This window comes from Protobothrops mucrosquamatus, unplaced genomic scaffold (genome assembly GCF_001527695.2).
Source record: "Protobothrops mucrosquamatus isolate PMUCROS unplaced genomic scaffold, P.Mucros_1.0 scaffold1265, whole genome shotgun sequence".
NCBI lineage: Eukaryota > Metazoa > Chordata > Lepidosauria > Squamata > Viperidae > Protobothrops > Protobothrops mucrosquamatus.
Genome location: NW_015387471.1, coordinates 53,943 through 69,504, shown reverse-complemented (window position 1 = coordinate 69,504; position 15,562 = coordinate 53,943). Strand labels below are relative to the sequence as shown.

Here is a 15,562-nt window from a genome sequence, read left to right as displayed (position 1 = left end):
AGAGAGAGAGAGAGAGAGAGAGAGAGAGAGAGAGAGAGAGAGAGAGAGAGAAAGAGGAAAGAGAGGGAGAGGAAAGAGGCATAAAATAATTCATTTGCATTTAATTGTAATGGTTCAAAGAATGTTCGGAAAAATGTTCGGCCCTCCAGCACGTTCACTTCATCCAATCTGGCCCTCTTTGAAAAAAGTTTGGACACCCATGCTCTATTTGGTTATCAATGACAGACACTCGCAGATACAGAACTTTTATTATACAAATTAGAAAACTACAACATTGCAATACTTTTCGACGTAATTGCCATTCAAATTGAGGCACATCGTCATAACATCTTACAAGATTTGAACTTCCTTAATAGTAGTTGCTCAGTGCCAAATCTGGGCTATGGGTGTGTGTGTGTGTGTGATCAAAAACATCCCAATGGAACTGCTTCAAAAGTTCTTAGGTGTGTCTAGCGGTGTGCCGGTGAGCATTGTTGTGAACCAACACTACACCGGAAGTGGTACCATAGAAAATCTGGCCAAATGTGAAGATACAAAAGGAGTACTGCTAGTGAAATTCATGGAGCGTGGTTCGACCATCAATTCAGAAGTCTACTGTGAAACATTACAAAAACTCAGACAAGTCATCCATAACAAGTGTCAGGGCATGCTAACTTCTGGTGTGGTGTTGGTTCACAATAATGCTCGCCCGCACACCGCTAGACGCACCCAAGAACTTTTGAAGCAATTCTGTTGGGATGTTTTTGATCACCCACCCCCCCATAGCCCAGATTTGGCACCGAGCGACTACTACTAAGGAATTTCAAACCTTATAAGATGTTATGACAAATGCCTCAATTTGAATGGCGATCATGTCGAAAAGTAATGTAATGTTGTAGTTTTCTAATGTGCATAATAAAAGTTCTGTATCAGCGAGTGTCTGTCATTGACAACCAAATGGAGGCTTATTTCCAAATTGCCCTCGTACCATATTTCATTTTAATTTCATTTTGATTTCCACCCCTGATATGCTTTACTCTGATGCTAAATTTTAAACACTTCTTTTATGCATGCGTTGACAACATTCTGGATTTTAAACTTAATATTTTCCCCAAAGCATTATTAAATGTGTACAATTGCATCTAAAAGTTCTTGTTGCTTGGGGACAGAACACTACATGTAACTGAAATTGAGATCTAATTTCAGTTCTTGTATGACGTTTTCTTCATTTGAGAATTAGGAGCCTTAATGTATTCAGATGTTTATTATAGTTTATCCACAGCTAGCCCCATATCTTTGCTGAAAACACTGTACGTTTTGCTACTTTTTAATATTTTTTTTTGTCCAATCAGCAATGTCAGGAGATGCATGGAGAATTCATAGGATCTACATGTGGAGACAAAGGACCTCTTACCCCCGATGTTCTTTTGTGGTGCTGCATCTTGTTCTTTACAACCTATATTTTGTCGAGCACACTGAAGAAATTTAGGAGCAGTACATATTTTCCCACAAAAGTAAGTAGATGCCAGCAGCTTAACACCAGTTTGAAACCCTGACTAATTCCTACTGTCTGCTTTTCTCTATAATGGTGTCTAGCCAGATGGATTTCCTCGAATGCATAGCTACCTCTAGGTGAGATGGGTGGCAGATACATTTAAATAAATAAATAATAAATACCATTGTTGGAAATTGAAGGGAATCTCTCCCCTCATTTCTAGGCAGTGGAGCCAATCTGCATTCAGATGGAAGTCTAGTTCTCATTGTTTTTCTGTTTTTCATTATCTTACCTACAGATTGCCGTCTTGAGAGTGGGTTGGGAACAGGATGTCTCCATATACCAGTTAAAGGGGAACAGTGGTGGGAGGAGGATATGTGTCTGCCTTCTCCTTCCAGATACTCCAGACCAGAGGCAATTGTTGGTCCCTATAAGAAGCAAAAAGCTGGGCTAAGAAGGTCATTGTCCAGATTTATTTAAAACATTTATATAGCTGCTGATCTTAAAAACAACTCTAAGTGGCTCACAACCAATAAAATAATATAAATACAATATAAAACCAACAGCAATAAAACTAAAAACAAAAAAACCTGGTGCTACAGCCACACTTCTTTGATGCAGCCACATTCTTCTCCCACTCTAACCCCATCCTGTCCCAATGTCTGGGGGAAGAGCCAGGTTTTAAATGCTCTCTGGAAGGATAGAAGGATAGGAACCTGTCAGTTCTCAAGGGGGAGAGTGTTCCATAGGGCAGAGTTTGCAATGGAAAAGACATGCTTGTCGGAATCCATTAGATGGCAGGGTTTAAGAGAAGAGATCCAGAGTGTTTTCATCTGGTGGGATGCACAGATGTCCTCAGGGAGAGTTGATTCTGTAGATAACCTGGTTCCATGCCATGTAGGGCTTTAAAAATAAAACAATAACCAGCATCTTAAATTGCACTTGGAAAAAAAACTGGGAGTAAGTACCACTCACATAACAGGGATGTCATATGGACGAACCTAGGAATGTCCAACACTGTGAGTTCCACTGCATTCTGGACCAGTTGTAACTTCCAGGTAGTCTTCAAGGGCAGCCTTATATTGAACATGTTGTAATAATCCAAATAGGAAGTAACCAAGACATGAGCGATCACGAAGTAAGCCTCCTGGTTCAGGAAAGAGCACAGTTGGGCAGAAGATGAATCTATGAAAAGCCCGCCCCTTTCTGCCAGAGTTACCACCCTCTCATCAAACAGTAGATACGAGTCCAGAAGAATTCCCAAATTATACATCAGTTTTGTCCGATGAGTCAAAGATGACATATCTCCAGGCACAAAAGGGCCAAAAACCAAAAGCCACTCCATCTTCCCAGGATTGAGTCAAAGTCAATTCCTCTCCATCCATATCTCAAAATAGCTTCAAGCACTAGGTCTACACCTTAATAGCATCACCTGCTTGACCCAGAGTGAAGATATACAAGAGCATATTGATGATGTTGCAACCCATGCTGGCAAATTACTTCAATAAACAGTTTCATATAGATGTTAAAACAGGACTGGAAAGAGCCCTGAACCCTGATGCATCCCACATTGCAGGGACCTCCCACTTCCAGTGCCAGAAGCTGGTTTCGGAAGGATACCATGCTTGATCATACTGAAAATCTCTGAGAGATCCAGGAGGGCCAGAATGGTTGAATCTCCCTTGTCCCAAGTCATCCAAGGTAATCAGCAAGCATGACAATGTCATCTCGGTACTTTACCCGGGTCTGAATCCAGGCTAAAAAGGGCCCAGATAATCCATTCAAGGCCCTAGTAGCTGAGCAGTAATCATCACTAACAAAGTGATGGGAAAGGGAAGGTTGAAGACTGGATGAAAGTTATCGTGAGCTGTTGGTCCAGGGATAGCCTCTTGAGAAAGGAATACCACTACTTCCCACAAAGAGGCATTGACCACCACTTAGACCCAACCAGATGTCACCTCCCAGAAGGCCTTAACCAACAAGAATGACATGGATCCAGAACACAGATGGCAAACTCACAGCTGTGAGGACCCTTCCCACTTCCTCAAGACCTTCTGATATGAACTCCTCTCAGATAATAGGATGTATCTCAGTCACTTCCAACAGATATGCTCATCCACAGTCTAACTAGAGCAGTTAAACTTTGGCTAAGGAGAATATTTCTCTTTGGTTCTAAGAAGAACATTCCTCCAAGTGGCCCTGCAAGAACTCGTGCTTCTCTCTACCAAGGAAGGACCTGATCACCCACAACAGGGCCACTGGGAGGCTATTTGCAGAACAAAAAAGATGGAGAAGTAAGTATATTTCACAGCCCTTATTGCCTTAGGGTAAGTCCTAATGAAGTTTCTTACCTGTGCTTGATTAACTTTTTATTTTCCTCCAGTGAAGCTCTAGGTATCTTTTGGTCATCTCTTGGAGATGGTAAACCAAAGTGGTCTATAAGATCCACATCCACAGAGAGTCTGTACAGGTGCAACTAAATCCAGCACCCTCCTCACCTCATTTCAAGCCACAACAAGGGCATTAACCAAGACATATGCCAGATTTTTGGGGGAAAAACCCAAGCTCCCTTTAAAACCACACTGGGATAAGCAGGTCCCAGAAGGCTATACTTATATTTTTAAACCTTGGGAGAGACTGTTTGATTAAAGCCAATTATATATAATTAAAAGATATTATTTGGCTAGGTTCAAATCAAACAGTGGCTGTGTTTGATAAACCATAAATCATGACTTACCATCCATAGTGCCTAAGCCAAAATCTAAAATTAACTTCAATGAGCTTTAATCCAATGTGTGAAGCAGACCACCACAGCACTTCAAATTCTGTATGTGCCTAACAGACTGAAAATATTAGACACCTGCAATCAGTGTCATGCCCTCTCTACTAAATCTTCCCTTGAGCAAAGTGTGGGAAAAGGTTGGAAGAAAAGAACAGATGATGTTTAACTAGATTTGTTTGAGAATGAAAACAGAAGATAGAATTTTTAGAAATAACATTTCTTAAAACCACCCTGTCTTTTCCTGTGTTCCAAATTTTTCAGAACAGCTCATACGATCTCAGAACTGTAGAAGCTCTTGTGCAAGGAGTTCAAAGTCACTTTTGATTGCCTTACACAAGCACTGAAATTTCATGGCATTTATTTTGAGATTTCAGGAGCAATTATTCATCAGGTGGACAGTGCATCTGTCCAATGTCCAGCAGGCATCCTGGTTGGCAATATAAATATCATATATCCAACATTTGATTTATCTGGAACTGATTATTTAGGTACGTAGATCAAGTCCTATGCATACTAACTCTAATCCTGTTGAGACATGTGTGGTTTTTTTTCTCCCTCTTTAGATACGCTATGTGGTAGGTGATTTTGCAATTTTTATAACCATTGTTGTCATGGTCCTAATTGACTACTTCACTGGAATCCCATCACCAAAACTGAATGTCCCAGGTGCCTTCAAGGTAGGTACTTCACCTCATCTTGAATTCCTCTAAGTGCACGTAGTGGTATGGGGAAAACATCTCTTGCCTGAGTAACTGGAACAGAGAATCCAAGGCCTGCCCTGTGTGGTTTCTCGTATCCTTTAGGATGTCCCACTTTGTGGCTAATTGTGTATTAGTGAAGGGCATTGAGGCTGCATGTTTGGCTGACTGGGAACTGAGATCCTGTTTGTAACATTCGGGATATTCTGCACTTTGGTTCTGAAGCGGGAAAAGTACTTTAGAGTGGTGGGAATGTAAGTGGGATACAACCCTGAGATTCTTGAGTTGCATTTAGCCCCTGAAAAGCTTGCATGTGACTCAGTGGCCAAAGGTCACCATAAAATTGGGGTTTTAATTGTGGTAATAGGGGAATAAGGCTAACTTTATAGGGAATGATTGAAGTAAGAGTCTTTAAGGTGTTTAATTTAAATTAAACTAAATTTCACTTTTAATATGCAGGCTCTGTCTATTTCATTCTTATAACCCCTTCTGCTTTTTAGAGTGAAACCTGTAGTATGTCATTCAAAATGCTCCGTGGGCTTGGCCCTAGAAATCATGTATAACCAACATTTTAACTCCCTGCCAAGCAGGAATCATAGGTTTACATTCACAATTGAGACACATGTTCATCATCCAATGGCATTTCTGTATCATTGTCTAGAAAGCCAGAAGAATTTCAGCTGAAACAAGAGCAGGTGGGGGGGGGCATACAAACATGGCACGGTTTACTGTTGTATCTGTGTATTTTTTTTTCTACAGCCAACAAGAGATGACCGTGGATGGCTCATTAACCCAATAGGCCCCAATCCCTGGTGGTCTGTGCTAGCAGCTATCATCCCAGCATTACTCTGTACTATACTGATATTTATGGACCAACAAATCACAGCACTTATTGTGAACAGGAAAGAACATAAACTTAAGGTAACAGAGCAGCAGGATAATTTGCCAAGCTTTTCTTTCTGTGGCTGTGACGTGAGAAGTAAAATCACAGTGGAACAGCAGCATAATCCAGACTATGTGGAACTTTAGTTTGAGTAAAATCAGAAAGTTGTGCTATTTCAAACAGGTTTTTTATAGGACTGACACAGTGAAATGTATCCCATTATAGCTATAATCCAGTGTACACATACTGTACATGGGGGGGGGGGGAGGGAGGGAAGGGAACCCATAGCATACAGTAGAGATTAAAACTTTAAATCTGTTCTTGAAATGGCAATCTGAAGTTCCTGTGGAATAACTTTATTTCCAGTTTTCTGAAACCGGGTGAGCCAGTTTTCTTTCCATTTCAAGTGACAAATAACCTTTTCTAACTTTTGATGATTCTAGTAACCTTTTGTCTAGCACAGGGGTCTTCAAACATGGCCCTTTTATGACTTGTGGACTTCAACTCCCAGAATTCCTCAGCCAGCGTGCCTGGCTGAGGAATTCTGGGAGTTGAAATCCACAAGTCATAAAAGGGCCCAGTTTGAAGGCCCCTGTTCTAGCACATATCCAGTGAATCAGAGTGAATGATAACAGGGTTTTAATTAACCTCTGCTAATGATTTCTATTTCCACAGAAAGGATGTGGCTACCATCTGGACCTTCTCATGGTGGCCATCATGCTTGGTGTGTGTTCAGTGATGGGGTTGCCTTGGTATGTTGCTGCCACCGTCATTTCCATCAGTCACGTGAACAGTCTTAGACTTGAGTCTACTGTAGCAGCTCCTGGGGAGCAACCTAAATTCCTGGGCATAATTGAACAAAGAGTAACTGGAGTGATGATCTTTGTACTAATGGGCCTCTCAGTCTTCATCACTAGTGTGTTAAAGGTAAAAGCATGGAAGAACATTCAAGGGTATGTCGGGGCAACCTCCTCTCCCTCTTTTAAATAGTCTTAGCTTTAATGGAGTTGTGTTGGCTTGAGACATCAACCTGGCCTCGAAAGACCCATTCTGAAAGGGCATATCTTTAGTAGCATTTATCAAAAACTACTTTTGACTTTCGCAAACCAAGTCAGGAGAAGATTTGAAGCCTATTTAAAGAAGTGGGCCTTAGTCCTGTTGACACCACCACCCCCTGAAGATATTCCCCCCCTCCCCATTCAAGTTGGCATCTGATACTCCTTTTATATACAGAAAACAAAGATATATCTTTCTGCATCATTTCCCAGAACAGTGAGCAAATTCTGCCCATGGGGTTGCAAGGCAATAGAGTTAATAACTGCTTTCCACATCTGGGTTTCAATTTCCTTATTTATTAGTGTTTTTTTTTTAACCCACCCTTATTATTTTATAAGTAACTCAAAGCAGTGAATGTACATTAAGACTCCTTTCTGTTCCTATTCCCCCACCACCACCACCATCACTCTGTGAGGTGGTTGGGCTGAGAAAGAATGATTGGCCCAAAGTCACCCAACTGACTTTCATGCCTAAGGTGGGGCTAGAACCACCACAGTCTCCTTGTTTCTAGGCCAGGGGTAGGCTATCACCTTCACCACTACACCAAACTAGCTCTATTATGTATAGCCATGGTATCCCAATGCCATAGAGGTAGTCCTTGGCTTACAACCATATATATAGTGGCAGCTCAAAGTTGCTCTGAAACAAGTGTTTTAGAACTGGTCCTCATATTTACGATTATCGCAGCGTCTCTGTGGCCAGGTGATGATTCAGGTGCTGGGCAATTTTTATGCATTTATGGCAGTGGCAGCATTCCATGGTCACGTGATCATAATTTGCTATCTTCCCAGCCAAACTTCCGACAAGCAAAGTCAGTGGGGGAAGCCAGCAGGGATGGTCACAAGTCATTGTCGTGTGATGTCTCACTTAACCAACCACAATGTTTTGCTAAATGACTGTGGCTAAAAAGATCATAAAATCAATTGCCAACATGTGATATCCCACTTAATGACCGCACTACTTAATGATTAATTTTCCAGTCCCTAGGATGGTTGTAAGTCAAAGATTACCTGCAGAAAGCTCTGGCAGTGCATGTACTGCTCCATTAATGATCTCATTATTATGATTGTGTAACATCCTGGATTCATTTTCATAAATATGCAGCAATTTGGGTTTGAAGGGGGAAAAGGTGTTTTGGCATACTCATGGGTATGCACGTAGCTCCTGTTAGCTATTCCTTAAAGCTTGTGTTGCTGTGGTTGAGGACATCTGGATGATCCAAGGAAAAGAAACAGCTGCTTTAAGGATTTGCTGACTTTTGCTATCGGTATGCAAGCATCACAGAATGTATCCACACATTTTGAAGCACCCTTCTTTCCCCCAATCCAAAGTGTAGCCCAGCCTGATAAAGATATGCAAATCCTTTAAAATTTAAGAGATTCTGTAGAATCTCTTTAGTACGTGAAACAGAAAATGCATGCCTGTTCCTACGGTGGTGATCTGGGAGAGCTTGCCAAGCAACTGCGTGTGCCTGAAAAATGACTGGGTTACTTTAAATGTTCAAAAAGAGGTGCTTTATTATGTGCTCCTGCATATTCTGAAATGTCTTGTTCACCATCCTAGCATGCATGCATAGACATGCACATTTATATAAAGGCTAGGCATTGCGAGGTGGAAGGGAGAGCAAATGATGACATACACATTGTGATACAAAACCTGCTATTTGTGTATTTGCATCAGATATCAGGACATCAGGACAGAGTTTGTATCCTAAAGTTGCTGCATATGTTGTCATTTTGACACAGTCTGTTAGAGATGCCTCTCTGTGCATATGTGTATATGCATACACGAGGTGGAAAAAAATACACAATGAAATCAGATATTGGTGAAATGTAAAAAGCTGTTGAAGTCTCTGTAACTTCCCAACAGCAGTGACTGGCATTATCAGTAGTCACCATCCAGTGAAGTAACATAGTGAAACAGAAGAGCCATGCTTAATAATAATAATAATAATAATAATAATAATAATAATAATAATAATAATAATAATAATAAAGTTGGAAGGGACCTTGGAGGTAATCTAGTCCAACCCCCTGCTCAGGCAGGAAACCCTATACCAGGGATAGGCAACCTTGGCTCTTTTATGACTCGTGGACTCCCAGAATTCCTGAGCCAGCATGGCTCAGCTTGGAAACCTCTCCCTTTCCCCTCAGCATGGCTGGCTCAGGAATTCTGGGAGTTGAAGTCCACGAGTCATAAAAGAGCCAAGGTTGCCTATCCCTGCCCTATACCATTTCAGACAAATGGCTTTGTTCATGCCTGAGCAGGTAGACTAAAATGGTTCAGTGCCACAATTTTATCTTATCTTATCTTATCTTAAATTTCCCCTTAAAACCATTCTGTTGTTCATTTTATTTAGAAGCTTATCTATAGATACATTCTACAGGACAGGTAATCCTCAGCTTATGACCACAGTTATAAATTGTATATATAGTACCTCAGCTTATGACCACTATCGCTAGGCAAGGTAGTTGTTGAGTAAGCTGTGCCTGATTTCATGACCATTTTGCCACAATTGTTAAGCAAATACTATAGCTGTTAAGTGTATCATGTCATTAAGTGAAACCGGCTCCTCCCCCCCCGCCCCTCCCCAAAAATGACTTTGCTTATTGTAAGCCAGCTGGGAAGATCACAAATGGTGATCACAAGACCCTGGGGACACTGCAAACATTGTAAATACATACCAGTTGCCAAGTGCCTGAATTTTTATTGTGAGAATGCTGTGACGATTATAAGTGCGAGGACCGGTTATAATTCACTTTTTTTAGTGCTGTTGTAATTTTGAATGGCCCCTAAACAAATGGTTGTAAGTTGAGGACTATCTGTACCTTTCAGTAAACCTCCACAGCCAAGAGAAACCTGTAACTGTTAATGTGTGATTTTCTGCATTTAATTCCAAAATAAAATGTGTAAATGCAACATTGTATCCCATGGCCCATATTAAAGACAGATTTGATACTAACATTAACTTTAATAAATCCTTGGCTATAAAGACCAAGAGTGACTATTTTGTTCATTTAAAATAAAAGTTATCATAATTGTTCAAAAACAATTATGACCCTTGGGGTTTAAACATAATAATACCTTATTCCAGTGATGGCGAACCTTTTAGAGACCGAGTGCCAAAACTGCAACCCAAAACCCACTTATTTATCGCAAAGTGCCAACATGGCAATTTAATCTGAATACTGAGGTTTTAGTTTAGAAAAAACAACTCATACATTAACATCTTTTGTCTTAAAAGAAAAACACAATAACAAAGCTTTTAATGATAAAACTTTTTACTGAAAGGTAAAAGTTTGCATTTGGCATGCTTTTGAACAATTAATGTGATTTTTACTGTTGTATGCATGCTGATAATTTGTCTAACCTTGGCTTATACTTTGTAAGTTTGAGAGCAACACATGCAGCACTCAGGTCATCTGTTAGTCTGTTTCTGGTGTCAGATTTGATATAATTCAAAGCTGAAAACAGCTCGCTCGCTCCGGAGGCTTGTTTTGGCTAGGAAGGGGCTTGAGAAATGGCTTTTTCCTGTGAAAACTTAGCCAAAGAGCGAGGTGCACAAGCCCACAGAGAGGGCTCCGAGTGCCCCCTCTGGCACACGTGCCATAGGTTCTCCACCATTGCCCTATTCCGCATGTTCAGAATGCTAGCATGGAGAGCAAATTGTATCTCCTTTTCTCTGTCTCTGAAAACTATTTCTGAACTCTGTGATTCAAGAGTGCAGAAATTCACTAAGCCAGTGGCCCCCAACCTTTTGGGCGCCAGGGACCTGTTCTGTGGGAGGGAGGTTTTTCCCCGGACTCTGTGTGTGTGTGTTTGTGTGTGTGTGTGTATGCAGTTTCTCACGCTGCTTGCATCCCACGCGTGTGCAGATGGGGCTTCGCTCGCTTGCGTGGACTGGTTCCTGTTGGGTTAGGGACCCCTGTACTAAATCACCCCTGATAGGTGTCCATCAAGCTCCTGTCTAAAACCTTCCAGAAAGGAGAGTACACTGCTGTTCTTGACCTTTGCATGACCCTGTCAATCACCACTCAACTGAACAACCACATTAAATTAGAGTTGCTTTGTGTGGTCATGCCCCTTTTCACCAAGTAGAAAGGTTACATTTACGTGTGGTATTTCAAAGGCTGACTGTAGCGCAGAAAATAATAACAGTGTGGTTGCCAAAATGTACTAATTTTCCCCAGTATATTTAACAGTGATTGAGTAGGGTTTATTTTTTTAAAAAAAGATGTCATATTTATGGGGAGTTATACAGGTAGTCCTTGACATACGACCACAATTTCTGTTACTAAATGAGACAGTTTTTATGTGAGTTTTGCCCCATTTTATGCCCTTTCTTGCCACAGTTGTTAAGTTGGTAACATGGTTGTTAAGTGAATCTGGCTTCCCCATTGACTTTGCTTTTCAGAAAGAAACAAAAGTGATCACATGACCCTGGGACGCAGCAGCTGTCATAAATATACCAAGTGACTGAATTTTGATCATGTGACCATGGGAATGCTACAGCAGTTGTAATTGTGAAAAACAGTCATAAGTCACTTTTTCCAGTGCTTTTGTAACTTCAAACAGTCACTAAACTAACTGTTGTAAGCCGAGGATTACCTGTATTGTTAAACAAGATGGTATTATTTGTTTTAGTTATAAAGAATTTAGTGATATACCTAAATTCCATTCCATGTAATACTTATTACATTCTTTTTCTTTTCAGTTTATACCTATGCCTGTTCTCTATGGAGTGTTTTTATATATGGGTGTTTCTTCTCTGAACGGAATACAGGTATTTATATATTTTTACGTAGGCATAGCAAGGTTGAGAAAAGCACTTTGCATTTTGAACTGAGAAAACATACATTCCACCAGATTTGCCATAGTAAAAACATAGTCGGTCATGACCAACTCTAGGACAGAGGTCCCCAACCTTTTGGGCACCAGGGACGGGTTCTGTGGAGAGAGGTTTTTCCACAGACCGGAGAGTGCGTGGTTTTGTGTGCTGCCTGCATCCCACGAATGGGGCTTTGCTTGTTTGTGTGGATTGGTTGCTGGCATGTTGCGGCCTGGTACTGGTCCACAGACCGGGGATTGGGGACCCCTGCTCATCTCCGTTTCTTGGCTGAGGCGGCCAGCATGGTCCGACAATAATTCTGACAATTTCAGCATTGTCCAAAGACAATACTGCGTAGTAGCTTTGCAGAAAATAGCAGAAATTTTGCTTTAAGTATCAAGGCCTTGCAGACTTACATTTCTCTATGGTTCAGTCCTTTGGGCTTCCATAAGATGAGTCATTGATCTGTTGGGTTTTGATCTAGTAATTGTGGCCCAGACATCACTAAGCTGGACAATAGAGGTTTGGATATTTGTTACATTCTAGAGCCTGGGTCTCTGGGATGTTTGCCTGTTAATGGATCAGAGCACATAACCTTCACTTCTTCCCCATCACCCTCTGAGTTGGACATCATAAAACCTTGAGATTTGGACCATTTTTCAGGTTTTTCATTTTTTAAAAAACAATATATAGTTTATTGCCAATGTCCTTATTGAAATCTTGGTATAATGCCATCTCATGAAAAAAGTTGGTGACTTCTATTTTAAAAGGATGCAGATATACTTCGTATGCCACCTCCTGAGAAGAGAGGGTTCATTGGAAAAGATCCCGATGTTGGGAAAGATTGATGACAAAAGGAGAACAGGAGGGGAGAGGATGAGATGATTAGATAGTGTTGTTGACACAAGGAACGTGAATTTGGGTAAACTCTGGGAGACAGGAGAGGACAGGGGAGCTGGCATACCATGGTCCATGGAGTCACAAAGAGTTGGACATGACGTAGTGACTGAACAACAACATACTTTGTATATTCTGTACTGTATCAGAATATGACACAATATATTTATTTCATGCTTGCTTGTGACCCCCAAAGTACATACATTTTCTTTTATTGTAAATCTTTTCTATTAAGTACTACATTCCATCTTTCAACAGAAGATATTGGGGGCTGAAGTTCTGATCCATGGAATGCAAAACGTATGCCTTACTTTGAGCTGGGCTGTTTCTTAAGCATTATAACATTTCAAAGCTTGAGTAATATCTTTAAATTATAAGTTGTGAGGATATGTCATTGTTTAAGAGCTGCGTTTCTTAACCGTGACAACTTCAAAATGTGTGGACTTTCAGAATTCCCCAGCTTTTTGCCCTGAGTCCTTCGGGAGAAGGGCGGGGTATAAATTAAAGTAATAATAATATATGATTCCTGTTCATAGGATGCAGGTTTAGAATGAAGGTTAATGGCTTTTGGCTGACTAAAGCTCTTGTGTGAAAAATACTCTTAACCTGTGTACTAGGCTGTGCGATGATTTCCTTATGGCAGCACATCCATTGTACAACTATCTGCCTTGCCTTCCCAGTCATCATGAACAAATTCAGGATGCTCCGTTGGAGTAATATAATTTTTAGAATGCCTACTCTACTAATTGCATCTTTTTCAACACCTGCTGTTTTTGTTGTACTATTTTTCTAGTTTTTTGATCGCCTGAAGCTAATGGGAATGCCCAGCAAGCATCAGCCTGATTTCATTTACCTGCGACATGTCCCGCTGAGGAAAGTGTATCTCTTCACAATGATCCAGCTGACCTGCCTGATCATTTTGTGGGTTGTCAAGACATCTCCTGCAGCCATTATCTTTCCCATGATGGTAAAAATACTTAAGCTGGAAGTGTCCATCTCTGTCATAAGGGCATGGGGAGGAAGGTCAGAATTATGTCTCAAAGGCATTAACCTGGGATCTGGTACTGTATGACATTTCCAAATTTTAAGAAGATATGATTTTGCTGAGAATCCTGAGTTGCAATGCTAAAGAAATGTGTCGTTGATTATATATTATACATATGTCAGAAAACAAGTGAGTGACAATATTTTATTTATTTATTTGTATCCTGCCTTGATTATTTTTTACGAATAACTCAAGGCAACAAAAATATCAAACACACCTTCCTCTTCCCATTTTCCCCACAACAACAACCCTATGAGTGAGTTGGGATGAGAGAAAGTGATGGCCCAAGGTCACCCAGCTGGCTTTCATGGCTTAGGTGGGTCTTGAATTTGGAACCTCCTGTTTTATAGCCTGGTGCTTTAATTACTATATATCAGCTATTGCTGCTGGCTTAAGGGGAAAACATTAACAGTGGAACTATTTACAAACTGGGAATTAGGATAAAGAAGGCTTTTGTAGATTTGATGGAATATGCCATTTCACAATTCCATGTCCAATTGACATAATAGGTCAATACTATCCATCATCTCTTCCTAAATTTCAGTGTTAATAGATATCTTGCTTGTATGCTTAATGGCTATGGTGGAGGTTCTCCCAAGTGGGCTGTACAGGTAGTGCTCACTTACTGACCTCAACTAGGACTGGCAATCACTAAGCACCGTGGTCGTTAAATGAGATGTCACATGGCCACAACTTGTGATTTTACTTCTGTGTTCTCCCAATTAATTCTGCTTGTTGGAGTTGTGAAGTCCATGAATGGTGATCACATGGCTGCAGGATGCTGTGATGGTCATAAATGAAAAGGGCTGAATGGTTGCTAAACAAGGCAGTTGGTAAGTGAGGACTTACCTGTAGCGTGCTTGCTAACAGGAGCCTTTTTTTTTAACCAGAAGAGTTGTGGTTTTAATCATGTGCTTGGAGTTAAAATATCTGATTTTCTCTCAATGTGATCATTTCTGTATGTCTACCAAATCGCTCCAAGATAATTAAATCCACTTTTTTTTTTGCATCCATTGTCCCTGATGAAATCTATATTGTTTCTAACCTTTTCCTATCGGTTTCAGCAGTATCATAAAAGACCAGTGGTTGTGTTTATTTAACATTGGGAGAACAGCAGCCCCAGAATTAGCATAAAAGCAAGCTTATTTGCCACAATGAAAACTTTTGGAAAAAGAGATCTTGATGATGCCTGACTTACTCGCTGGTTCTCTTTGGATTTCATTTTTTTCTTGTGCTTATTATCTACTTTGCTCATTTCCAGTGAATTCTGCTGTCATCTCAGGAACGTTACTCTTTTTTTTCTTCCCCTGTCTCCTTCTTCTTTTCTCCCTCCCAAAGGTTTTAGCGCTGGTCTTTGTTCGAAAGGTCATGGATTTATGCTTTTCAAAGCGGGAACTCAGCTGGCTGGATGACCTCATGCCAGAAAGCAAGAAGAAAACATTAGAGGATGCTATCCAAAAGGCAAAACAAGAAGACGTGAGTAGGCTTAAGCACACATACAGGTAGTCCTCGACTTGCGACCGTTTGTTTAGTGACTGTTCGAAGTTACAACAGCACTGAAAAAAAGTGACTTATGACCATTTTTCACACGTATGACTGTTGCAACATCCCCATGGTCATGTGATAAAAATTCACTTCACAACTGTCTCTCAGCAAAATAAATTTTAGGCCCGTGGTGGCGAACCTATGGCACGCGTGCCACAGGTGGCACGCAGAGCCCTCTCTGTGGGCACGCGCACTGTCGCCCCAGTCCTAGGCCTTCAGCTGGGTTTTATAAAACCTTTTTGCTTTGGGCCTCCGCTACCGTGTGCAAAAAAAAAAAAAGGTTCAATCAATCAGTCAGTTTCAACTTCTCGCAGGGAAAAAAAGATCTCGCAAAGTTGGAATTGATTGATTGAA

The 15,562-nt window shown here is 40.8% G+C and overlaps 1 protein-coding gene across 1 annotated transcript in view; it reads left to right on the top strand.

Moving 5' to 3' along the window:
- Positions 1–15,562, top strand: part of SLC4A8 (solute carrier family 4 member 8) — a 51,275-nt gene that overhangs the window by 31,420 nt on the left and 4,293 nt on the right. Inside the window, exons 15-21 of the mRNA XM_029285090.1 lie at positions 1,332–1,493; positions 4,820–4,933; positions 5,714–5,875; positions 6,513–6,764; positions 11,608–11,676; positions 13,412–13,585; positions 15,002–15,139. Of these exons, the coding sequence (XP_029140923.1) occupies positions 1,332–1,493; positions 4,820–4,933; positions 5,714–5,875; positions 6,513–6,764; positions 11,608–11,676; positions 13,412–13,585; positions 15,002–15,139 (1,071 nt within the window). The remainder of the gene's footprint in view (positions 1–1,331; positions 1,494–4,819; positions 4,934–5,713; positions 5,876–6,512; positions 6,765–11,607; positions 11,677–13,411; positions 13,586–15,001; positions 15,140–15,562) is intronic.